This window comes from Mustela lutreola, chromosome 8 (genome assembly GCF_030435805.1).
Source record: "Mustela lutreola isolate mMusLut2 chromosome 8, mMusLut2.pri, whole genome shotgun sequence".
NCBI lineage: Eukaryota > Metazoa > Chordata > Mammalia > Carnivora > Mustelidae > Mustela > Mustela lutreola.
Window position 1 is genome coordinate 140625105 of NC_081297.1, and position 25201 is coordinate 140650305.

Here is a 25201-nt window from a genome sequence, read left to right on the forward strand (position 1 = left end):
GAGCTGGGCCCAGAGCATGTTCCCTCCTGGGGACTCTGGCTTCTCTCTGAACTCTCTTTGGGGCAGAGTGTTCCTTGAGGTGGCTGGCTGGAGCAGGGATGAAGTTCAGAGGAAGGGCTTGAGGCTGCCAATCGCCCTCCATTCTTACAGCCAGCTAGCCCTTGGGATTCTGAGAATGGCTCCTCTCACCACTCCCTTCATCTGGGAGGTAACAAAGGGACTGTTGTAGGAGGCTCTGATCTCCATGCGGCTGGCTCGGTACTCCCAGACTCCTGTCCCAGTCCTAGAGGCACTGCTATGGCATGGGTTTGGGACAGATGGAGTCAGAAGGTCTCATTCTGTGATGCCCATGGATGGCAAGGCATGGCTGCTTCCCCTCTGTACCCTCTCTCTGCTGTTCCTCTGCTTTGCATCTGCAATGCCTGAGTGAGTGTTGAGTGTGAACGAGAGTGTGTGAGTGTGTGTGTGATGGGTTGGGGGTTACTGGGTGTGGCTGTGGACTTCTCAGAGAGCTCCCTTCAGAATCTAGTAGCCATACCAGTGAGAGGAGCCACAGAATCACCAGCTAGAAGGATCCCCTGGATCCTGGAGGTAGGCAGGACCAGGAGTTTGGACTTTCTCCTTAAATACAAGGTGAAGCAGTTGAAGAGTTTAAGCAGGGAAAGATGTGATCAGGTTTGTAACATGAAGCTCAGAGTGGTTGGAAGATCCAGCAAGGACTGGTGGGCTGTGCCAGGCCTGGGGATCTAGGGACAAGGAGAGGATAGCCCAGAGCTCCTGGGTAAGGGGAAGACAGAAGCATAAACTGACTGAAATTTATACTCTATATGGCAGAGGCGACTGTGCTAAGGCTAACTGTGTTGGGGAAACCAGGGAGGCTTCCCAGGGGAGGTGGCATTTGCCCAGAGCTTGAGAGATGGCAGGCAAGGTGGAAGCTGGCACTCCAAGCCTAGGGAATAGTTTAGGCAAAGGCTTGACACTGAGGGTAAGAGGGTAGGGCGTGATGAGCCAGAGGATGAGAAGTCACTCTCCAAGTTCACAAGGACCCTTGGTGGCTGGGCCAGGCCAGGGACCCTGCCTCTGTTGGAGTGGAGCTCTCTGATGCCCAACGGTGGCCCAGCACCAAGAAATCACATGGAGGAAGTCCTCAAAGCCCCCCGAATCAGTGGATTCCTGCAAACCCAGCATCCAAGGTTGGGCACTTCCCCAAACTACAGTGCAGCTGGGAGGTGGGGAAGAGGAAGTGCGGGCCAAGAGTAGACCTAGAGAGCCCAGAGGAGGAGCCTCTTCTAAATGAAAGACACAGGGGTGGGGCCTCCCCAGGGGTGGCTCTTGGGGACTCCCAGGACCACAGCAGAGACGCAGGGTGGCTGGAGGTGAGTGAGAGGTGAACTCGGCCCAGGCCTGGCCAGGTGAGACTCGCCACCCTCTCCCTGGGAGCACCGTTGACCATGGCCCTGGCCCAGCAGCTGCGAGCCGAGAGGTGAGTGCAGGGCACAGTGCTCTCCTCGGGCCTCGTCCAGTCCCTGTTCCCAGCAGGCCTTGGGGGACAGAGGCCCACCCTCCTGCAGCCACTTACCAAAGTCAAAAGCTAGAGGCCGGAGCTGAGTCAGAACCGGAATGCTCAGAAATGTAGATTCTTAGAAGTGTTTCAAGGAAGCCTCCAGCTGTGGCTCACTTCCCTCAGGCCCAGATGAAGGCACCCGAGGCTCAGAGAGGGGAAGTGACTTTCCCAGGGTCACACAGGAGTGGGTTTAGCGTCTGGACAGGGGTCCTGGGTCCCAGGCCGGGCTCGCTGCCCCCGTGGTCAGCAATGGCTTTCCATCTTCTGTTCAAAGAGAACCACAGGATCTGGTTTCTTCCTCTTTATCCAGGGTCTGCCTCAAATGTCAAAATCTTCCCTCCCAGCCTCTGCATCGCTCTCAGACCGCTCGCCCTGGTTTTTTTTTTTTTTTTTTTTTTTTCAGAGTCCTTAGACCACTGGCATAATAGTCTATACTGGCTCTTTCTTTTTCTGTATCGCCGACTCCCCCATCAACAGGCCCCAGGAGGGTACGTGCCCCCCAGTCCCTGCTGTATCCTTAGTATGTAGAACAACATGAGGAGAGACTACGTGCTCCAGAAATCCTGCCCAGTGTGTGACTCAGTGAGTGGATCTTTGGATGGGAGCGTGTCCTTGGATCCTTCCAGTCCAATCCCACCAATGAGAAAAATGAGGACCGAGGCAGAAAGTCCTCCCACAGGGTCCCCCTGCAGCACGGCCCCACGAGGGCCTACCCCCATCTCTCAGCAAGACTGTGCCCTGAGGCGTGGGGGAACCTGAGGACACGGGGCTTGGCTCCTGCCCTGGACCGGAGCAGCAGGTGGCATCAGAGAGCGTGCCCACTGTGCGGAGGCGATTCCGAGGGTGGCTGCAGAGGGGTCAGCCCGGTTTAGGTCAAAACGGGTGGCAAAGGTCCTTGGTGGAGTCTGGGGGCTGGAGGTGGAATTTCCAAAGACTGAAGGTCAGAAGAAAGCTTCTCAGGGAAGGAGGGAGGAGCCACAGATGCAGATGCCCAGAGTGGGGGTCCAGAAGGGCCTTGATAAGTTGGTGGGCGTACCTGGGGCTGGGGCTGCCCCACCAGGTTCTCCGTCCCGCCGGTTCTCCCCAGAGACCAAGTCGAACCTGAGAACACACGGGAAGTGGCCCCCATGCAAAGCTCATGGCACTTCCTGTTTCTCAGGGAATGTGGAGGAAGACAGGACACCAGCAAGGGCCGGGGGTGCTCCCTCCCTCCCGCTCCCTGGTTCTTTGCAGCCAAAGAACCCTCTGGCCCTCAGAGCAGGTGGAAGGGGCGCCCTCCTGCCTCCCTTCATAGGGCATGGTGCCAGGTCCCGGAGTCACAGGCCTCCCTGCCCCTTGGGGACCCTGTGCTCTGCTTGAGGTCAGAGTGGAGGCCGGGAAGGAAGGGCGAGGATCCAGCAGGACTTTCAGAGACCCCAGACCCCACCCGTCCAGAGTTCGAAAGGACTGCCTTGGGGTAGCGAGTTTGGTTCCAACAAACATGTTTTCAGCACCTACTGTGTGCGGGAGCCACCGAATGTGACCTAGCTGTCCCCTGAGGGCCTCTCTAGGTCTCCATCAGCCCCTCCCGTCTAGGTTCCACGGTGGACTTTGCATGAATGACGCTGGTGCGTGGGAACCCAGAGCAGCGGGGCCCTGGAGAACCTGGGTTCACGACAGCTCTGAGGGGTCTTGGCTGAGCTCTGCAGGGCAGTGGCTCTCCTGGGGGGGATTTCTAGTCCGGTTTGTTGCGCCCCTGCCTCCCTCCTGGTGCAGCAGGCAGCCCGGCCATTCCCAGGCTGACCACCAGAGGACTCGCTAAGACACGGGGTGGCCTCACCCGAAGCCTCTACTGTGTGTCTGGAGCTGTTCTGGGCCCCGGGGGTATAGCAGGGAGCAAGGTCCCTGCTTTCATGGGGATTCTGGGGCTGGCCTTGCTACGGATGAGACCTTCTGAGCCGTGCCATCCCACATCTTCCCAGAGTAAGTCTCCCTTGCCCAGCAGCCCAGGGCAAGGCGCAGGGCCTTCTTGATGGGCCCTCCCTGTGTCTCGAGTTACTTTCCCCCTCCCAGACTGCCCCCGCCCCAAAGTTCCTGGCACTCGTCCCTCTCCCCAACCCCACCCCGGCATGGCTAGAGCCTTTGCACTTGGTTTCCCTTGCCTGTTGTCCTGTGGCCAACTCCAGCCCCACTTCTTCCAGGAAGCCCTCTCCGACCATTCTCCATCTGAGTGAGCCATGAACCTCGGACATGCATAGCACCCTGCTTTTCTCTCTGATGGATGTAAGCCTCGTCTTTGAAGTGCCTGCTTGCCAAGCTCTCCTGCCCACTGCACTACTAGTCCTCCGGGGGTGGGAGGGGATATAATAACGGCCGGGCTCTGCGATAGCTCAAAACACCATGTGCTTTTCCTTCACAGCCTCTCCGACCATTAAAAGGATGTTGTTATTTGTTTAGTGTTAAACTCCCTCCCTCAGCCATGATACCCAGGAGTGCAGAGGCCATGTCCAAATATGCTTAGAACAGTGTGTGAGCTTCGCTAGGTGCTAACAAGGGTTTGCTATTACCGTTATTATTATTACCTCAGATGGGGAAACTGAGGCTGGGGGAACCTGGGGTTTATGTACGTTCGTGCAGCAAGCTATTGGGGCAGCGAACTAGGAGCAGTGTGGAGGTGTTTGGGACCAAAATTCTGCTTAGGCTCGAATCTCAGCTTCTCGATTTACTTGGGCAGGTTCTGTAACCACTCTGTGCCTCAGTTTCCCTGCCTGTTAAAAAAAGATGCCAGAAGGGCATGTGGCACATTGCACACACTCAGGGAACTGTTAAGCGAGGCTATGACCCAATGTGGCCGATTCCCTGCCCAGGGCCATTTCTATGCTCGGGTTCCTTCCTTCCTGTCCGGCCAGGGCCCCATCCTGTTGTGGATGAAGTAAACATGAAATACACAGCCTCTGGGGAGAAAGTGGAGGAGGAAGCTTCTCCCAGGGGTGTTGCCATGGGGGCCTGTGTGGAAAGCGAGTGGGGAGGTTGCCAGTGGCTACTAAGTCGCCTGGGAAGTGGTGGGGATTTCCTCTGTCTGCCCACAGCCACCCTGAGTCACCCCCTGCCCAGCGGCAGCGGTCAGTGTCCTCCGGGAGCCAGAGGTCCCACGCAGCCCAGGCCACGTGGGGACCAGCAGCAGTTGGGACTGGGTGTGCAGACTGGGAAGCCGATCTCCCCTGAGGGCCTGCCCAGTTTGGGGAGGTGGCAGCCCTGCGCCCACTCCCCCCCTGTCCCCCAGTTGCTCGGGACTCGGTGACCCGTGGCTGCTCTTTCTCTGTCCCCTTGGCTGGTGTTTTCTCATCCTCCATCTGTTCCTCTCAGCCCCCTCTGCTCAAAGATTGCTCTTCCAGGGGGTCCTTACCACCAATCAAGGGCACATGGGTACCTCCCCGACTCCAGCAGAGACCCACCCCCACCCCCAACCCCCAACCGCCTTCACTGAGCTCTAGAGAGCCACACCAGCTCTTGCCAGACCCAGACCTGGGGGCCCAAGGGCCTCACAATAATATGCCCGAAACTCAGTCCATCAGCACCCCTCCCTTCCCTCCCATCCTGCTCAGCATATGGGTGACATGTAGGTGTCACTCTTGACACTGCCCTTTCTTTCACCTCCAGATCCAAACAGTCCCCCAACCCTGCTGGCCATTAGTCAGGAATGACTCACAGATTGATAGCATGTCTGCTGGAAATGTTAAAGTCTGCAGCAGGGCACCAAGAGACGCATGGGAGCTTAAACAAGTAAGGGCTAATTTTTGCACATGACAAGAAGTCCACTGAGCTTCTGCAGCTCAGTGTCCTCAGGAACAGGATGTCGGAGATTCCTTTGGTCTGCCTCCTGTCTTTGCCTCATGGATGCAATATAGCTGCTGTGGGTCCAGACGGCACATCTGCTTTCAAGATAGGAAGAAGGGGGAAGGAGAGGAAACCATGCTGGGCGCCTGTTCCTCCCTCTGGGATCAGGAAATCTCCACTGGGGCGTCTCCAGGAGTGACCCAGGGGAGATTTCCTCATAGGTCTCACTGGCCAGAACTGGTCATGTGGCTGGTCTTAGCTGCAGGGAGGCTGGGAAATAGGAACGAGATTATTGGGTTTGGTTCTGACCAGTCATGGCCTATCACCTTGAGGCTAGGGACATTGCCACCCTAAAAAAAATGGAGCTTGATTGGCAGGAAGAAGCAGGGGACACAGTAGTGAAGCAGTGTCCACCAAGGGTTGTGTCTCTGTGTCTGTTCATTCCTCCTGTCCCTGCTGTCTGGCTTGGGCCCCCACCATCTCTGAGCTGCACCACTCTGGGGCCTGGAACGGCTGCTCTGTCCCTTCCGTCTCTGTGCTCCCTTTCCTCTGCACACAGCTGCCTGAGTTGGCCTCCCACAGCTGGGATCCTACTGTTTTTACTCTCTTCTGAAGCCTTGCGTGGCTCCCTATGGCCTAAAGAAGTTACCCGGCTCAACACTGGAGGCCCTCCTCAGCCTGGCTTCACCTGCCCGTGCAGCCTCTGATCACAGCCACCTCCAGTCACACCAGACCCGAGCCCACTCCTTTCGTGCCTCGAAATCTTAGCATATGCTGTTCCCACTGCCTGGAAGGCCCTCCCCTGACCTTCCGACTTTCTGTTTGACCTTCTAGCCTGGCGGGGAGGCGGGCTCAGAGCTGGAGAGACCGAAGGTCCCCTCCAACCTTCTGTTTGACCTTCTAGACCCCGTTCCAACGCCTCGTCCACCTCTGTGAGGACTTCCCCAGCTCGGCTATGATGACCCATTCTCTCTGTGGGACGTGTGCTGACTTTGTTTCCCACTATGACCCAGGGCTTCCCCCAGGGTTTGACACGGAGGAGGTTGCTGGATGTGCTGCTCCCAGATGAATAATGCAGCTGGGGAGCAGTTTGCTAGTGTGACTACTGACACAGGGTCCCATCTCCAAGTGCCTTTGCTGTCAAAGTCTGGTCCACGTCGCTGCCCGGCACTTGAAGGGGTGTTGACGGAGGAATGCGGGACACACCCTTGGTTCACCTCTGCACACTTGGGCTCAGCGAGCCCATCAGTCTGGTGGTAACTGAACTGTCCTCTCCTGTCTTCCTCAGTGACTTTGAGCAGCTTCCCGACGACGTCGCCATCTCCGCCAACATCGCTGACATCGAGGAGAAAAGGGGCTTCACCAGCTACTTTGTAAGACAGACCCCTGACCTTCAGCTTCTGCCCGCTGAACCTCCAACCCTCTCAATCCCCTTAACTTCTCTCCTGGTGGTTCGCAACAGGGCGGTTTCGCCCTCCAGGGGGCGTTTGGTACTAAATATCTTGAGACCTTTTTGAGGATTCCAGATTGGGGCAGGGGCTGCTGCTGGCCTCTGGTGGACGGAGCCCAGAGAGGCTGCTCAGCACTGCCCCACACACAGGACAGCCCTCCCACCCCAAAGAAGGAGATGCCCCCACACCCGCCCCGTGAATACTGAGGCTGAGAAATGCTGCTCTAGTCCTAGGACCTTCCACACCCCCACTCTCCTCTGCCCCTGACTTCCCTAAACCCTGACCTGTGTCCTCCCCAGGTGTTCGTCATCGAGGTGAAGACAAAAGGGGGCTCAAAATACCTCATCTACCGTCGCTACCGCCAGTTCTATGCCCTGCAGAGCAAGCTGGAGGAGCGGTTTGGGCCGGAGAACAAGACCAGCCCGTTCACCTGCAGCTTGCCCACGCTCCCAGGTAGGCGGCCCGTCCCAGCCCCACAGCACGTCCCAGTCCTGAGGCCCCGGGGAGCTGGACAGCCTGACCCGCGACAGAGCTGCGGCCCTTGGCCTCTCCTTCCAGCTCTGCCGCCCCTGGTGGTCACTCCAGGTTTGCCTCCAGGCCAAATATTTCGTCCACGGCCCCTCCTGGCAGCCACGGGCTGCTTCCTCTAGCCCCATTGCCCTTGACCTCCGGGCCATCCATCCCTTGCTCACCAGGCGGACTCACCTTCAGCGCCCCCTGCAGCCCTGATTGAGAGCTGCCCTTTGACTGCTGCCCTAGCTTGGGCGGATCCCCGGGGCGGGTGGGGCCTGCTTCCCTGCTCCGCTGGGACCCTGTGGGCACCCCATCTTTGCTTCTGGACAGCCCCCTCACTCCTTGCCCCCTGGCCTCTCTCCCCAGCTTGGTCCACACATGCACCTCTCCAGGAGCACCAGATAGACCCAAATCTCCAGCGGGTCGGCACCTGCCCTCTCGAGCCCTGCGAGGGTGTGGGGTGCTCAGTCCGCAGGGTGGTCTCAGGGTGCCCCCCCATGCCTTGCAGGCCACATACAAACACCCTTTCCACAAACAGCAGAGATACTTCCTGACCTTTCCTTATTCAGGCTCCACATTCTGCCTCTGGCTTGCTCTCACTTTCTCTCTATCCCATCGGAGGTCCCAGAGGAGCTGAAGCTGCCCCCAGGGGCTCCTGGCTTCCCCTTTCCTCCTCCAGAGCCACTTCAACTCACACCGGCCCCTCCCCTGTCTCTGGGCTGCAGGGGAAGGGAGACCCCTCCCCCTCTGAGCCCGCCTCCCCACGGGACTCCAGGGAGCCCCTCCCTCCTCTCTGTGACTTTCTCCAGACAACTTGTGGGTCTTTGTACACTTGCCTTCTCCTTACTTGCGGCGTCTGCAAAGCTCTCCCACAGCCTTAGTTTTCCTGTCTTGAGACAAGCCTGTGCCATGAGGAGGCTTTCTGGCCATAAGCCCCCTTGAAGCCCGACAGCCCTCAAAATCTCCATTCTTTCGGGAGTCGCTCACTGTTCCCCTTTTCTCCTTCCATCCCCTCCTCATCCACCAGCTTGGCTTCTGCTCTCACAGTCCCACCGAATTCCCTTCGGGACCCGTTACATTGGACTTCTGTGGGCCTATCCCGGCCTTACCATCATTGTCCCGCTTCCTCCTCCAGGAAGCCCTCCCTGACCTCCTTCCAGGTCTCTTCCTACCTCATCGCTGCTCCTCCAGCTCCTGACGGAATCTGCCCCTTCTGCTGCTCCTTGGAAGGTTCTTGGGCATTCTCTGCCGTGCCATCTCTGTCTTTCTTCTCCCTCCCCAAACCCTCCCCGCAACCAGGTGATCTGACCTCTGACCTTAGCTGCTCTCTTGTCGCTACTAAGTCTCAAAGGCCTCCCCACCCCAGACCTCAGATCCTGTGCTCCTACCACCGCCCAATACCAGCCCCTGCCCATCTCACAGGCAACAGGAGCCAGACATGTGCCTTCTGTTGGGGGTTCTTGGGGGGACAGTTCTCCTGGGGCCCCCACCTAAGGCTCCTGGAGAGGACATTTGTCTTGGGTCAGCCAACATCTCTTTCCCGTTCTCCCTCCTTTTGAGGAATGATTCATTCAGCTACTCCACAAATATTGATCGATGTGGTCAATCACTGTGGTGTGAACCACCAGAACCACTGTTCTAGAGCCTTGGTTCCTTACGAGGGGCCGGTATTCGAAGTACCTTGAGATTTAAAGAATTCTGATGCCCAAGTCTCCCCCCCAACCCCGAGATTCTGATGTAATTATCCTGGGGCAAGTCCTACACAATGAAGTTTTTAAATGCTCTGTGGATGACTTAAATATGCAGCTGGGGTTGAAGACCCCTGTCCTAGGGGATGGGCTCCAGCTGGGGCAAAGCAAAGCTCTTCCTCTCTTAGAGCCAAGAATCGTTGAGTGTGTGCGTGTGTGTGTGTGTGTGTGCGCGTGTGTGCATGCACGTGTGTGTGCAGGAAGAGGCAATAAAGAAGTAAAACAAGAAAAATATCATCTGGCGACAGTACATGCAAGAGAATGCAAGCTGAAAGGGAGGTGGCCTGGAGGCTCAGCCAGTGTATGGGGGCGAGTTCCTGGCCTGGGTGGGCGGCTCGGAGTCCAGAGACCGTGGTCGTGGGCCAGGGTCCCAAGAGAGCTCTTTGCATTTCCACAGCCAAAGTCTACATGGGTGTGAAACAGGAGATCGCGGAGATGCGGATTCCTGCCCTCAACGCCTACATGAAGGTAACGGTGGGGCTGTGTCATCTCGGCCCCTGGAGGACCCCAGGGATGGTAGCGTCCCTGAAGGCGACCTGGGGGCTGCTCTCTGGCTCCGATGGGGCCGCTCGGCAATCCTCAGAGGCGGGACCTGGGGAGAGAAACAAGATGTGTTCCCAGGGTTCCAGAGGGTGCGGCAGGAGCGATGGGGAGGGAACAAGGAACCACACTTGGGATCGAGAAGTCTGTGCCAGGTGTGCACAGGTGTCTGTGTCAGGTGTTCGGATGCCAGCATGAATAGAACAAGAGTATGTGCCCTCAAGGTACCTGCTGCCCAGTGGGGACAGGGGACAGGTGGGTCATGAAATCACAAAATTGTGGCCTCTATAACAGAGGCAGGATGGGCCAGGGCCTCAGCTCTTTCACACAGTGACGTTGCACAAACTAGAGAAAGGCTCTTGGGTGTTTCCCAGCCTGTAAACTGTCTGCATCCTTAGGAGATGGGAGCACAGAGAAAGAAGCATCTTGAAGGCAGAGACTGCTGTTTAGGAAAGGCCTTCTACCATTCAGGACTGTGCAAAAAAGGAACAGCATTCCTCGTGAAGTAGTGAGCACCCCATCACTAGAGGCATCCAAGCCCTGGCTCGATGGTAACCTTAAGAAACTGGAGAGGGAAGCCCTCCTCCTAGCACAGAGGCACCCTCATAGTCAGCGAGAGCTTCCCCTCCCCTTCCACTCTCATGGCAGAAGGGCACAGAGCTAGGAGTCTTCAGTCTTTGCTTTGACCTTGACTGTTTGGGTCATTTGGGTGAATTGCTCATTCTCTCTAGGCTTTGGTTTCCTCACCAGTGCCTCCAGCTCGCTGGTTTCGGGAGCTTCCAGACTGTACGGGATCAGAACTCCTAGTGGAGTGAGCTGCAGGAGGAGGGCAGGGGAGGTGGGAGGCAGGAGGAGAAGACCCTGGCCCTCTCTGGTGGCTGCAGGAATCCTGGGCTCTGAGCAGAGAAGAGGGAGGGTGGGAAGCGCCTGGGACACAGCCCTGGAGACATCTCCCCTCAAGGGGGCGCTGTGGCAGTTGCTTCTTCAAGGTGGCTGGAGGCTCCTGTCTCCCCCTGCAGGGCTGGGAGAGGGGTGAGCTGTGGAGGGAGGGGTGTGGCCATGGTGCTGGGGCTCTTCCTCCCACACTTAGGCTTAGCTATCAGCAGCCTGGAGGATCCCATCTCTGCCTTTTTGTCTCCAAGCCCAGGAGGCAATCGTGTCTGGACAGTCACCACCATGTCCTTTGGCCTGCTGTCACCATTATCGTTGTGTCTGGAGGTCTTTAGGCTTTCTCCAAATGGACTCTCCTTGAGCCAGCCGGTCCCCTCCCGAACTTGAACCCAGGAGAAAAGCTTCTGAAACATTATATGTCTTGTTGCTATGCTCAGACAGAGAAAGCATTACTAGAGAGGGAGGGACCAGTGCGGAGGATGGGGATAGGAGAGAGGGGCCGGGATGTCCAGAGCTTTCTGTTGCCCGCCCCCCCCATCCCCCGTCTTGGTTCTCTCCCAAACACAGAGCCTCCTCAGCCTACCCATCTGGGTGCTGATGGACGAGGATGTCCGGATCTTCTTCTACCAGTCGCCCTATGATTCAGAGCAGGTGCCCCAGGCCCTGCGCCGGCTCCGGCCACGCACCCGGAAAATGTAAGTGACCAGCCCCTGTGCTCCCATGGGCCAGGCCCCGGGCCCCTCACCAGGTGCCCCCAACCAGGCGCTCTGACCCAGATGCCCCCCAACAGAAGGCATTTCTTTTCCCCGGAGGAAGGGAAAAGCTAGACATCGGTTCTATCCCGGGACACCCCCAGGATGTTCAGCTTGTTAGCTGAGCTCTGAAAACCACGCACAGGGTGGAGGGATACAAGGTGGGTGCATTTTGTTGTGTGTGACAGTGACGACCAGAGGACAGAGGCTGGGTCACTGATGGGGAGAGCTGGGTGCCACAGTCTCCACTGGGGATGCCTCAGAACTCACGGTGCCTGGAGAGCGTGGTGGGAGGGAGGGAGGGGAGGAGTTGCTCTCTCTACAGACATTCCCAGATCCTGGGATGTCCTGTCCCCCATCATATGGTTCCATGGGGCCGGCTGTGGCTTCTGGTGTATCACACTGGTCCCCAGGGGACATTCCCGCTCAGGGGACATTGAGCAGAAAATAATCATGGAAAACCTGAGCTACTGTAATAGGGCTGAGCTTCCAAAGGCCGGGCTGCTGCTGCTAAGAATTCCAGGAACAGTGCTCTTGAGCCCTGACCTCCGTCTCAGGGCCTCCCTCCTTCCTCGGGCTAGCGTCTCTGAGTGTCCTCTCGGCTCCTGGCCATCTCTCCGGGGCACGCAGCCAGGCATGGTCTCAATCTCAGCTAAGCCGCATGGCAGGCCCATGCCCTGAGCCCTGGTGCAGATTGCCTCTCCAACCCATTTCCCTGGCTGAAAAATTAGAGGTTGGGTGCGGGGAGTAGAAGGAAGAAGAGGTGTGAAAGCGTTGACACGCTAAGGTGCTGAGCAAATGTGTATCTTCCTTCCCGCCTCCTTGTTGAGTCTACATTTCCTGGTCCACAAAGGAGGATAGAATCCCTCCCCCGTGGGCAGTAGGAACCTGGGTGTGCGTGCGCGCATGCGCGCGTGCGTGTGATGGCGCAGAGGAACGATTGTAGCTGCACTTTTAACATCCTCTCCTTTCCCCGCCTTTCCTGCCCCTGATGAGGGGCTCCTCTGGGGACAGAAGCAGGGAGCCAGGCCCTGAGGGAACCAGGAGGGCTGACAGGCCTCCCTTTTCTCTCCGCAGCAAGAGCGAGTCCCCACAAGGCGCCATCATTGACCGCATGGCAGCTCCGCGAGCGGAGGTAACCCCCGCAGGGCCAGGCCTCCCCCCTCACCTCTGGGCTCCACCCTTCGCCACTGCGCCCCTCCTGCTGGACACCCTCTGTGTGCCCACGACGGGGGCTGGGTGCTGCGGGGAGCAGGGGCCTTAGCCTTGGCCCTTGGAGCACCCAATCCAGCTGAAAGGAGGTGATTAGGGAGCACTCAGGTCGAGGGGAACGCAGCCAACCATCATCCCCTCAGCAAGCTTTCCTGGCCTCCTCCAGGCCAGCCCCGTGGTGGTAACTGAAGTGTCAGACAGAGATGACTCAAACCAGGCCCAGTCCTCCAGGAGCCCCCGGCTCCCTGGGGACACACATGGAGAAACAGTGTGGTCAGTGCTCTGGGCTTATGGGAGCCCTGGAGCCCACACTGAGGCCTGGGGGGCTGAGGGAGGTGCTCGACCCCGGAGTTTGGCTCCTTGGCTCTCTGTGCGCCTCCCACCAGCTCTGCAAGGAGCACGATTCTGGAGTCAGAGAGATCTGGACTCTAATTCTGGCTCCTCCGCTCACAAATGGAGTGGCCTCAGACAAGCCAGTCATGCTTCCCGGGGCCAGTCCCCTCATCTGTTCACTGAGACGCTGAAGTACGCAAAGCAGTGTGGCAGGAACTCGGCGAATGCTCCCTTCCTCCTGCCCTCCTCCGCCTCTCTTCTCCCAGGCCCTGTTTGACTTCACGGGCAACAGCAAACTGGAACTGAATTTCAAAGTCGGAGATGTGATCTTCCTTCTCAGCCGGATCAATAAAGACTGGCTGGAGGTGAGGATGGGGGTGAGGTTGGGGATAAAGAAGGTGAGGATGAATGTGAAGGTGCAGCGGAGGGTGGGGATAAGGTTGGAGGTAGGCATGGGAAAAAGGATAGCGGCGAGGATGGAGGTAAGTTGGAGGTGACCTTGTTTTGGGTCTGCTTGTGGGGAGAAATCAGAGGGGGCAGACGCAGGGAATGCCCCCAGGGAAGAGATGTCCTCTGAGGATAGTTCTGGAAGTCAGAGCAGCTGGGTGAGGGCAGCCTGAGAATTACAGCCACAGGGGAGGCAAGAGTGTGCCTGGAACAGAAGATGCGGAGACCACACTTGCCTTTGGTTCGGAGGCCAGCAAACGGTGGCTTTGGGCAAGTCTGTTAATCTACTGAGTTTGATATCTTGGTCTGTCACAGGCCTTCTCACCGCGGCACTGCTGACATTTGGGGCCAGATAGTTGTCAGCAGTGGGGGGGGGGTGTAGTGAGAGGCCATCCCCAGCATCATTGGTTGGGGGGTTTAGCCGCCTCCCTGGTCTCTGCTCACTAGACCGCAGGAGCGGCCCTGCAGTTGACAATCTAGGGTCCCAGACATTTGGCTCTCTGGGACAAAATCACCGACAGCTGAGACTCACTGGTGTGTCATCCGGGATGATTTCCCTTACCTTGTGGGCAGCGAGAAAACGCAGTGATGCGGACCTTGAGCTCTGGAGTCGGACTGTCTGGTGTCATTTCCTAGTTGTTTTTAACTAGCTTCCTGGGAACTTTGCTCAACCCTGTGGTTTCCTTTTCTGTAAATGGAGATAGCTGTCAGACCGTTTCTTCATCGCGGTCCTGGGAGGGCTGGCTGAGGTGCAGCTGTTTGGGGCTTGGCCCACAGAGGGCCTAGATACGTCCATCTGGCCGGTGCCAGGGCTGCTGGGAAGGTGAAGGTCTCAATCTTTGCTTCGTTCCCACGTGAGGCATGTGTGGCCCCTACTGACTCAGTGAAGGGAGATGGGAGACCCTGGTCCCTGTTCCAGCCGTTCAGATTGGGTCTTGCTGTTCCTAAACAAGATTCCCTTTTGTCGAGGCTCCTGAGGCAGGGGGTGTCTAAAGAAGATGGTGGGACAGGCCCCACGCGGACTCCAGGGAGGCGAGAGCCCCTGGCATAGAGGGGTGTGAGGTCTGTTGTTCTCACGGACTTGGCAGTTTTGATCGTACCCCTGTCCTGGAGCCCTGTCTTGGGACCCTATGGCTCTTATAGCTGTGGGGTATTGCTGGGAAATTCTCCAGAAATGGGAAATGCTTGTTACCTTCCTGTCTTCTGGAAAGTTCTCTATGTTAGTGGGATGGCCGATTTCTGGCCTCAGGTTAAGGGGAGGGTCTGGGGAGGAGGGAAGAGACGAATTTGAGCCTCAGTATCTGTGTCTGTAAAATGGGGTGGGGATAATAACGTCTTCTCTAGAGTTGGGAAGATTGGAGAACATGTGGGCAAAGCACAGGCTATAGCTGGGTCGTGCGTGGCCAGCGCTGGAGAGAGCTTTCGGGCCGTTGGCTCTAAAGCAGCTGCTCTGTGCTGTCTGCAGGGTCAATGAGTGAATGAATGAATGAGTAAATGAGTGAGTGGGTGAAGGGAGCCACCTCCCCTCCCCCATTCTGTGTTCCCTGGCCACTGGCTCAGCGTGAAGCTCACCCACTTCCCTGTGCATCCACCGTCATCCACCAGGGTACGCGCTCCCCACCAGAGGACAAGGATGTCGTCCTCCCCGAACCCAGAACCTGCCACGTGGCGGGTGCTCACTCAGGAATGACTGAATGAAATGAAAACAGCTTTTCAGATAAAGTGAGATCTCGACCTATTCTAGAACAGAAATTTGTTTTTGGGGTGAAGAGCATGGTGACCTCGGCCACTACTTTTTCTGCCTCTGCATACGACCTCGTCTGCCTCGTTATAAGGGAGCAGGGTTGGGGGATGTGCAGGAGGGAGGAGCAACGTCTGGTCCTGGCGCCTCTCCTCCTGCCGACAGGGCAACCCCTCCTTTCCTCCTCAGGGCACTGTGAGGGGAGCCACGGGCATCTTCCCACAGTCGTTCGTGAAAATCCTCAAGGACTTCCCGGAGGAAGAAGACCCTACCAACTGGCTGCGCTGCTACTACTACGAGGACACCATCAGCACCACCAAGTTCGTGGCCTGGCCGCCGTCCCTGCCCATCCCCATCCCCTGCATCACACTCCTGACTCTGAGACCCAAAGCGGATCTCCCCTTGTCCAAATAAAAGCCTGTGGTGGCTCGCCCTGCCCTCCAGATAAGCCATACCCGGGTAACAAGACGCCAGGCTCCAGCGTGGTCCTGCCGGCCTTGTCCCCATGTCCCCCTTTGGCCTGATGCCCCCTCACCGCTGCCTGTTGTCCCCCTTAGGGACATCGCAGTGGACGAGGACCTCAGCAGCACTCCACTGTTCAAGGACCTGCTGCAGCTCATGAGGTGAGAGGTGGGAAAGCAGAGGGCGGAGGGCAGAGGGCGGGGGTCAGACACCCCGGAGAAGCCAACAGCAGGAGGAACACAGCATGAGTCATCCGTAGGTGTTTTGCCTCCTGTTTTATCCCCAGCCCAGCCCCACCAGGCAGATATCAGCCCCCCGTGTCGGAGATGAGTGGGGTCTGCAGAGAGACATACAAGGGGGCTCAGAGGAGGTCACACGGTTCATGAGTGTGGGTTTGCAGCTCAAGCTGGAGTCTTCCTAGCCTTGGACTTGGATCCTCTGCTATCAGAGAAACTCTACCTCCCGAGAGCCAGCCTCAGAATGGAAATAGCCTTGTTCCACTGATGATGAAAATAATTCCTATTCATTCTTAAAAAACATGAGAAGGTTGGGCGCCTTGGTGGCTCAGTCGGTTAAGTGTCTGCCTTCGGCTCAGGTCATGATCCTGGAGTCCTGGGATCCAACACTGCATCAGGCTCCCTGCATGATCTGTGTTAAATAAATAAATAAAATCTTAAAAAAAACAAAAAACAAAAAATCACAGAAAAGTAGAATGAAGTGAGAGAGATATCCCTCCTCTCATGATCAGATGTACATGGAGATGGCCTCCGAGCACACCCCCACCCTCACCGCATAACTATGACATCACCTGGCTGCATGACATCATTCTGGGGAGGCTCTGGAGTCGCCACCCCTTCTTGGCCATTGGGATCACCCTCCCCTTTCTCACTACCAGAAAGAATGCTGGGATCTTCATATGTGGTGACTTGTACGATTATTCCCTTCACGATGAGTTTCTAGAAGTGGAATTTTGGAGTCAAGGTGTTTGCAAGTCTGTTAGGCTTCCAACCCCATTTTGCTGAGTTATCTATATGAAGGTTATATCAGTGTTTATTGTCACCAGCCATGTGCACCCCACACGAGATGGTCCCAGTCCGTAGGAGTCCTCATAACTGCAAACAGGAGGCCCTTGGAGGCTTGATGGTCTCTGCTCTGTGCCTGGCCAAACTCACTCCCCTTCCCCAGGAAGTTCTTAACTTTGCACATGTACACACAAGGCATTTCAGGCTGTGCCAGTAACTCACTGTAAGAGCCCCTTCTCCCCCGTAGGTCTGTTTCTCCATCTGTGCAATGGGACCACACGAGGGATAAGGCCTGTGTCATGCTCTGACCTCTTCTGACTCTTGGACCCCAGCTTTAAAGTTCCCTCAGCCCCCACTCCCTGTCTCCCTGAGGCTTAGTCCTAGGGCCCCCGGACCTTCTATCAACCCTGATTTTTCCCACCCAGGCGGGAGTTCCAGAGGGAAGACATTGCCCTAAATTACCGGGACACCGAGGGCGATCTGGTGCGGCTGCTCTCAGACGAGGACGTGGTGCTCATGGTGAGGCAGGCCCAGGGTCTCCCCTCCCAGAAACGCCTCTTCCCCTGGAAGCTGCATATCACCCAGAAGGATGACTACGCGGTCTACAACACTGTCCCCTGAGCCGATGGTGTGCCTGGGGCAGGGAGAGATGCTCGGTAAGAAGCTCTCGGAGGAGAACAGGACCAGGAAAACCTGGGAGCGTGGGACAGACCTGCTGGTTCGAATCCGTGGACCTGTATTCCGTCTGTCTGCACACTTGGTCTTGGAATTAAATAAACCCTTTCATCTCAAAGGTTCAGACTGTGAAAGACAGTATCTTTTGAGGAACGAAAGGAGAGGAAGTGAAATCCCCATGAGTGAGGGTCAGTTAGGGGTCATTTATATATGGAAGGGCGCCCTGGCATTGGTCCTATATTGCAGCTGCCCCGTTCCCTTGCCCCGTCCACCAACATCAAGATGTCGGCAGGGCCATGCTCTCAAGAAACCCATCAGGGTATCCTTCCTTGCCTCTTCCTAGCATCTGGTGGTTTTCTGGCATTCTCTGGCATTCCTTGGTTTATGACTGCATTATTCCCATCCTCCATATTCACCTAGTGTCCTTCCTTTGATCTTCGAAGCTTCTCTCTGTCCTTGTCTGTTTCTGCATCCAAGGACACCGCCATATTGGATTAGGACCACCTGAAGCACTTTGTTTTGACCTCACGCTACAGACCCTCACCTCTATAGACCCCATCACCACAAAGGGCCACATTCTGAGGTAGTGGAGGCTAGGACTCCAACATATCCTGGAGGGTGGGGGATACAATGCAACCCATAATGGCACACTAGAAAATAGCCACTCGACAGAAATTCAGCAGACCTTGCAAACTCCGTTGTAACAAATCCAGTTGTTGGCTTCTAACATGTTGCCTGACGCAACTGGTTGAGGGGCTCTAGATAGGACACTCTCTTCAAAGAATCACAGCCTCACAAGAAGTAGTGGGGTTCTTTAATGACCCTCCCTCTTCTTTCCCTCCAAGCCCCCCGTGTCACAGCTGGGGCCAGAACCCACAGCATGGAGGGGGAAGTTGTTCTGAATCATGGAGACAGCTCTGCTGTCAGACTGCTTGAGCCACAGGGAGGCCATATTGCGGGAGGTTGGACCAGGGATTCTTGTGATGGGTCAAGGCCCCTGGGAGTGAGGGCTGAAGTGATCCTGATAGATCGGCGTCCGCACCTCCAAGCAGAAATAGAAGAAAGTCCTTTCTGGAGTGAAGCATCCTCAGTTTGGGCTGAGGGATTCAGAGGAAGCAAAGGTGTATGTCAAAGATCACTAACTCTCTGCGAATGAGAATAGGCAGTGCTAGTAAGCAACAACTTTAGAGTCACAGGGACCACAAGGTTTTGAGCTATGTGACTAAAATGTTTAAAGAAATAAAGAATCAAAGCATAAAAATGAATAAGCAGAAGAGAATAACCAGGCAGATTTTCAAAAGAGAGCTGGAATGTACATGCATGCTATGTGTGTACCCATGAGCAGGTGTGTGTGTGTGTGTGTGTGTGTGCACCTGCTGAATCAGAAAACCCAGTAGGTGGGCTAGACTGTATATTAGGAGAAAACCAGTGCATTGGGAAAGAGAAAAATCAAAGAAATTCCCCAGAATATGACACAGAGAAACAAGAGGTTGGACAATATGAAAATGAAGTTAAGAGATACAAACAACAGAATGTGGTTTTTAAAAAGTCAAACTCTCAGAAAGAGAAAATACAGAGAATGGAGAGGCAATGTTTAAAGAGATGGCAGTTGGAGCACTTCAAAACTGATCAGAAACCCAGAGCGGGGGATCTAAAGAACTTGTCTGGACAAGCAGGGTAAATAAAAAGTGATCTGTTCCTGGCCACAACATTTTTTTTTTAAGATTTTATTTATTTATTTGACAGAGAGAGATCACAAGCAGGCAGAGAGACAGGCAGAGAGAGAGGATGAATCAGGCTTCTTGCTGAGCAGAGAGCCTGATGCAGGGCTCGATCCCAGGACCCTGAGATCATGACCTGAGATGAAGGCAGAGGCTTAACCCACTGAGCCACCCAGGTGCCCCTGGCCACAACATTTTGAAACTGCCAAAACACTGCAGCCAAGGAGGAGATTTTAAAAGTGGAGAAGGTTGAGGTCACTACTAAGTAACAATTAGCATGATAAGCAGACTTCTCACCAGTATCAATGGAAACCAAAGTCAATAGTATGACACCGAAATTTTAGAGACAAAATAATTTTCGACCAAAAATTATATGCTCAGGAGCGCCTGGGTAGCTCAGTTGGTTAAGCAACTGCCTTTGGCTCAGGTCGTGATTCTGGAATCCCAGGATTGAGTCCCTCATTGGAAATCCCTGCTGAGCAAGGAGTCTGCTTCTCCCTTTGACCCTCCCCCTTCTCATGCTCTCTCTCTCTCTCTCATTTTCTCTCTCAAATAAATAACAAATCTTAAAAAAAAATAATTATATGCTTAGTAAAACCATCTTTCAGTAGTGATGGTGAAATGAAAACATGTACAGATAAAAACTGAGAGTTTGTCACCAAGATCCTTGAACCAAAAGTAACTTTAAAATACATTCTTCAAGAAGAAAAAGATCCAGGAGGGACACTCTGAGATGCAAGAACATGTGATAAGCAAAAGCAATGTTAAGTATTGTGGTGGATTTGTCTTGTGTTGACTTGCTAAGCTAAAACAATATTTCCAAGAACTTCCGTCCCTGTATGGATCCCAACTGGCATGGGCCATTAGAGACATTTAATTCAGATTAAGAAGCAGCAAGCTTCTTCTTAGTAAAAAGATGCTACTGTAGTTCATTCCCATTGTTGCTTATCTGCGAGGTCATGGTTTGGAACTTCAGAACACCAAAGTCAAAAAGAAGATCTTCAAAGCAGTGAGAGAAAGTTGAAATTGCCACAATAAAGAATAGCACTTCGAATGATGACAGGCTTCTTAGTAACCCCTTCAATGTCAGGTCCCAGCTCCATTGCTGGAAGGGTAGTTAGCTCTGTGCCAAAGAGGACAGGTTTCCTCTGCAGGTCACCCTCTCTGGAGTCTTGGTGGTGGTCAGAGGCTTATGTGACAGTTGTCCTCATGGTTTCAGCTTGCACCTGGAGGTTTCTGTTTGTCCTGGCTTCTCTCAAGTCACATGCATCTTCTATTTTTGACAACCTGCCTAGCAGACCTAACACAGATGCAACGGCATCATATGAAAGATTTAACCAGCTCCCATAGCGGAGGAAGACTGAATCCTCAAGGCAAAACTGTAGTCACATCTTTTCTAGTGACCCTACTACTTCTCTAACGGAATCCTGACTCACACATGTGCATGTGAATGCAAAGAAACAGTATCAATATAAGTTAATAACAATGTATAATGTCTAGGGTTTTAAAAAGGACAAATTAATGTGTTGGATGATAACAACCATATGTGCCTTAGGAGAGGTGGAGTTAAAACATTCTGAGCTGCTTACGCTATGCATAACCAGTGTTAAAGATTAACTTTAAGCACATTAAATGTGCATAGTAAAATTTTGATGAAAATCATCCAATGAATAGGAAAAGAACATACATATTTACTAATATTTCTGTCAAAATGAATACAAAGAAAGGAAACCAATTAAAAAGGGGAAAGAAATTGGGTGCCTGGCTGATGCAGTCAGAAAAGCATATGACTCTACATCTTGGGGTTGTAAGTTCAAGCGACACATTGGGTGTAGATATTACTTAAAAATAAAATATTCAGGGGGATAAAGAAAGAAACAAGAGAGAAGAAAAAAGATGTAGGATACAAAAAGTTACTTGATTAAAAAAAAAGAAGTTCAAATACATCAATAATTTTGATACTTTGAACAACATATGGATTCCATGCACCAATTAAAAGATTGCCAGGTTAGGGGCACCTGGTAGCTCAGTAGGTCAAGCCTCTGCCTTCGGCTCAGGTTATGATCTCAGGGTCCTGGGATCAAGCCCCGCATCAGGCTCTCTGCTCAGTGGAGAGCCTGCTTCCCCCTCTCTCTCTGCCTGTCTCTCTGCCTGCTTGTGATCTCTCTCTTTGTGTCAAATAAATAAATAAAATATTTTTTTAAAAAAGATTGCCAGGTAGATTTAAAAAAAAAAAAAAACGAAGTCCATGTGAGTGTCATACACATGAGACACTCACATAAAATCTAAGGACAGGGAAACATTGAAAGTAAAAGCATACAAGATATTCTTGACAACTATTAAGCAAAAGACAGCCTGGCTGCAGGGGAGGGAGTGTCTCTAGAGACCTATGGTCTACTTTTGTGTAAACTTGGCACAGATTTAGTGACAGTTTCTGACCCCTAGCTAAATAATTATGCTTACCAGCCACACTTACCTCCATTGTTCCCTTATACTTTGTTTTCTCGGGGGTGTGTGTGATTTTTTTTTTTTTTACTTTATTTTTGACTCTACATATAACCAAAGCATGAAAATGTCAAAATCGGAGGTAAAAAAGCTTTTGCTGATAATGAAACTGCTGAAAATGGCATCAGTGGGTTTGCTATGATATTAACTGATTAGAACTATGACATGGATCAGTTGGTGGTGGGGAGAAAACTCTCTAGAAAGGTCGATGAGGAGCCACCAACTGGCTATACTGTGGACTCCTCTTGGTCTGCCAAGTGCTGCAGGTACCTACAGGATATGTGTGGAACTTACTGGAAAGAAACGAACATGTGCCGTCTTTGAAAGGTAGATGCAACTTACTGTCCGTTATCATGCCACCAAGACAACACAGGTTGTTTTGTTGCAGTTACTTTGGGTAGACTATGTTTTCTGACCGATTAATAACTACTTCGTGCCAGTTGCCAACTCACTGTAGGCATTCTGGACTAGAAAAAACGACTTATGAAATGTTATCGTCATTCCTGGAAAACTGCCATGCATACCTCCTTCCTGAATTTCTCACGAACACCAGTGTTTCAGCATGTAAGTCTCCCCGGTGAAATGGGTGTACTATAGCCTGAGCACAAAGAATTTTAGAACAAAGATAAACACTTCTTTTCGGACTATGTACTTGAGATCATCATAGAAGCCCAAGATTCCATGACTCCCCAAAAGAGTTTACTCTTCAGAATGTTATTTACACAATGACCAGCGCTTCGAATAATGCTGACAAATCAGCATTCCCAGAGACTTGACAGCTTCTGTCTACAGTGATATTTGAAAAATGAACCTGTCCATAAGGGCTTTGAAGACTTCTTTTTGTGACTACTGAGAAGACTGTGATGGAAAACTTGATGCTTGCACAAGAAGTTTATCAGCCTAAAATGTAATTAAGTTAGAGCAGATGATAAGCAAAGAAATGGTAAACTATGATTCATCTGTTGTTCACTCCTTGCGTGATGGGGAAATTCCTGAAGCTGTGTTAAATAGAGATAAGAGTTGACTGATAATCATAATGGTGCTGACGACATGGTGAACACAGATGAAAACATTCCCCTTGTCAAAGTGGTGAATATCTGTGATCAGGTAATAGCCTTGAACAGTTTGCAATTAATAACATGTGGAAGGTAATGACAAGTAACTGGTCAGAAACACATTTCTTAAGAAGAAATCTAAGTCAGTGGAATACATCTGGAAAAAGTCATTAAAAGAAGATTTCATTGCAATACTGCTTCATTTGAGACTCCTATTCCTGACTCACCATCAAATATCCAATAGGAAAACTATGGCATCCTATGGCATCCTGAATTAGGATGATTCAAGGGGTGTTTAATAAAGGAACTACTTATAGATATAGAGGTAGCATGTGGGGAACCAGAAAGAATGGCTCCATATCCCAGAGAGAGGACTACAGACCTGTTGCATTCCTGGGTCTATAGAACTAAAGAGAAGAAAAGTTTATGAAACCTGGAAGCAGAAAGTTGTGTAGAGGGGGACTATGAGAGGGCCAGTGACCTTTACTTGGTGGACATAGTCTACCCAAAGTAACTCTGCAGGGAAAGAATCAGAGAAATAAAGACTCCATCATCCTCTTCCTCCCTCCCTCCCTCTGATTTTCCCCAGAGACAGGGTTTCCCCATGGCCAGAACTACCTGGAAGCCAGAGGACTTGGCTCTTCCAATCCACACCGAGTCATGTTCCTAGGGCAGAAAGCGGGGTGGAGAAGAGTGTAGAGTAGATAGGAATGAGCACGTGAGGATATCTGGCATAATCTACCCATTTTGCCCCCACCATCCTCTCTTGTCCTTCATCCAAGTGAAAATTCCATGTGCCTTGGATGCGGAACGTGGAAAGTCCCATCAGCTATAATATCATTGTAGGGCAATATCAACACAGACATATTCCCAACTGAAACCTAAAACATTTGCTGCCACAGGTATCCTGCATATAAAATGGCGGGGGGGTGGATTAAATAATATGGTTATTATAGTCACTGCCTCCCCAGCTGGTCATAGGTCCTAAACTGGTGTTCCAACTACTTCCTCCCACCATTCTTTTTATTGTTCCCTTACTCTCTTCCAACACATTGACCAAATAGGGCCTTTATTTGGTGGGATGATCCAACACTTCATTCTATGGGATCTGGGATCTTGGAAGTCTTGTCTTTATTGAGTTGCCTCAGTTTGCCACTGACCAAGAGTAGAGGATAAGAAAATACTGTCAGGCATACACATGAATTGCTGTAGTTCCAGATATCACCTCCCTTGTGTAGAAGCAACTTAATCTCCCCTCTGGTAATAAGCATCAATAGTTCCAGCCAGTTCAGTGACTCCTTTATCTGCCTGTTGGCTCAGTGGCACAAGGACCCCAAATAGCTCTAATTTTTAAAAATGTGACTTTACCATATCCCACAAGTTTTGATATCTTCATGTTACTCAATTGTAAGTGTTCTTTTAATTCAATCATGCTTATATTCTTTTTTTTTTTTAAAGATTTATTTCTTTACTTGAGAGAGAGAGAGAGCAAGAGCATGCTCAAACATGTGCAGTGCGGGGAGGGGAAAAGGGAGAGAGAGAGAAATGCAATCAGACTGTGCTGATCACAGAGCCTGACACGGGGCTTGTTCTCACAACCCTGAGATTATGACCGGAATCAAAACCAAAAGTCAGACGCCCAACCATCTGCACCACCCAGGTGCCTCGTGATTATATTCTTTGAGCTATCAGTTACTTCGTGTGTTTTTAAATTTCTAAATGTGTGAGGATTTTTTTTTTTTTAGTTTTAATGGTCAGATATAACAATACAAAGTGCATAAAAAGAAAAATAGCTGGAAGTTTACAGGCTAAGCTTACAATAGCAGAAGTTAAAAAAGGAACAATAGAACTAGCACAGGGAGGTATAGAAGAAATAACAAAGATAAGCACAGAAGTCAACGTCAACAGCAACAACAAATAAGATAGAAAACGATGAATAAAGCCCCAAATGGGTTCTTTGGAAAGACTCTGGCAGGAGTAATGAAGAGGAAAAAAAGGCAGAGGGGATAAAGCAAAACAGTGTTAGGAATGAAAAATGACCATAATGACAGATAAAACAGAGATTTAAAAGAAACTTGCAGAAATCTGTCAAAAACCATGGATCCTAATTTTAAATTTTATACAAAACAAATACTTAGAATAGTATATCTTGCTAAACAAATTTTTTGTTATTATTTATATTACTTATTTATTTGTTTACTTGAGATAGAGAGAGATAGAACAAGTTGGGGGAAGGGCAGAGGCAGAGCAGGGAGCCCAACTGAGGACTCGATGCCAGGACTCTGGTATATGATCTGAACTGAAGGCAGATATTTAACTGACTGAGCCACTCAGGTGACCCTTGGTAAAAAAAAAAAAAAAAAAAATTTATCAAGAGAACTAGAAGCCTGAATTTTCCTTTAAAAAACTATTAAATAAATTGAAGCAGAAGTATTGTGCCTCACTAAGCATACACTACAGTTTATGGGTGAATTCTACCAAAAATTCAAGGAACAAATCATGCTAATATGACAAAAAACTTCCAGAAAATAGAAGCCAAAATTCTTCCCCACTCATCTATGCAGACAGAATTATCTTGATGCCTAAACAAAGATAGTTCAAGTAGTAAAAAGAATAAGCCAATTGCATATATGAATATGGATAAAACATGTTAGCAAATAAAATGCAGTAGAGTACAAAAAAAAAGATAATATAAATGACTACATTAATTTAAGCCAGGCATATAAGGGAGGTCTTGCATTTAAACATCTACA

The 25201-nt window shown here is 52.0% G+C and overlaps 1 protein-coding gene across 2 annotated transcripts; it reads left to right on the top strand.

Annotated features, from left to right (window-relative positions):
- The first annotated feature begins 1287 nt into the window (after positions 1-1287).
- NCF4 (neutrophil cytosolic factor 4) lies at positions 1288-17285 on the top strand. Of its 2 annotated transcripts, none has more exons than XM_059186869.1 (10): positions 1288-1483; positions 6669-6753; positions 7131-7284; positions 9490-9560; positions 11091-11218; positions 12353-12410; positions 13087-13185; positions 15198-15328; positions 15566-15631; positions 15871-16100. In XM_059186869.1, exons 1-10 carry the CDS (start codon positions 1452-1454, stop codon positions 16001-16003), a joined length of 957 nt encoding a protein of 318 aa, XP_059042852.1. In that variant the 5' UTR covers positions 1288-1451; the 3' UTR covers positions 16004-16100. The 2 variants fall into 2 exon arrangements, with proteins under 2 accessions (XP_059042852.1, XP_059042851.1); XM_059186868.1 differs by lacking the exon at positions 15871-16100 and adding an exon at positions 16918-17285 and having other exon boundaries at positions 1294-1483.
- Positions 17286-25201: the final 7916 nt, after the last annotated feature.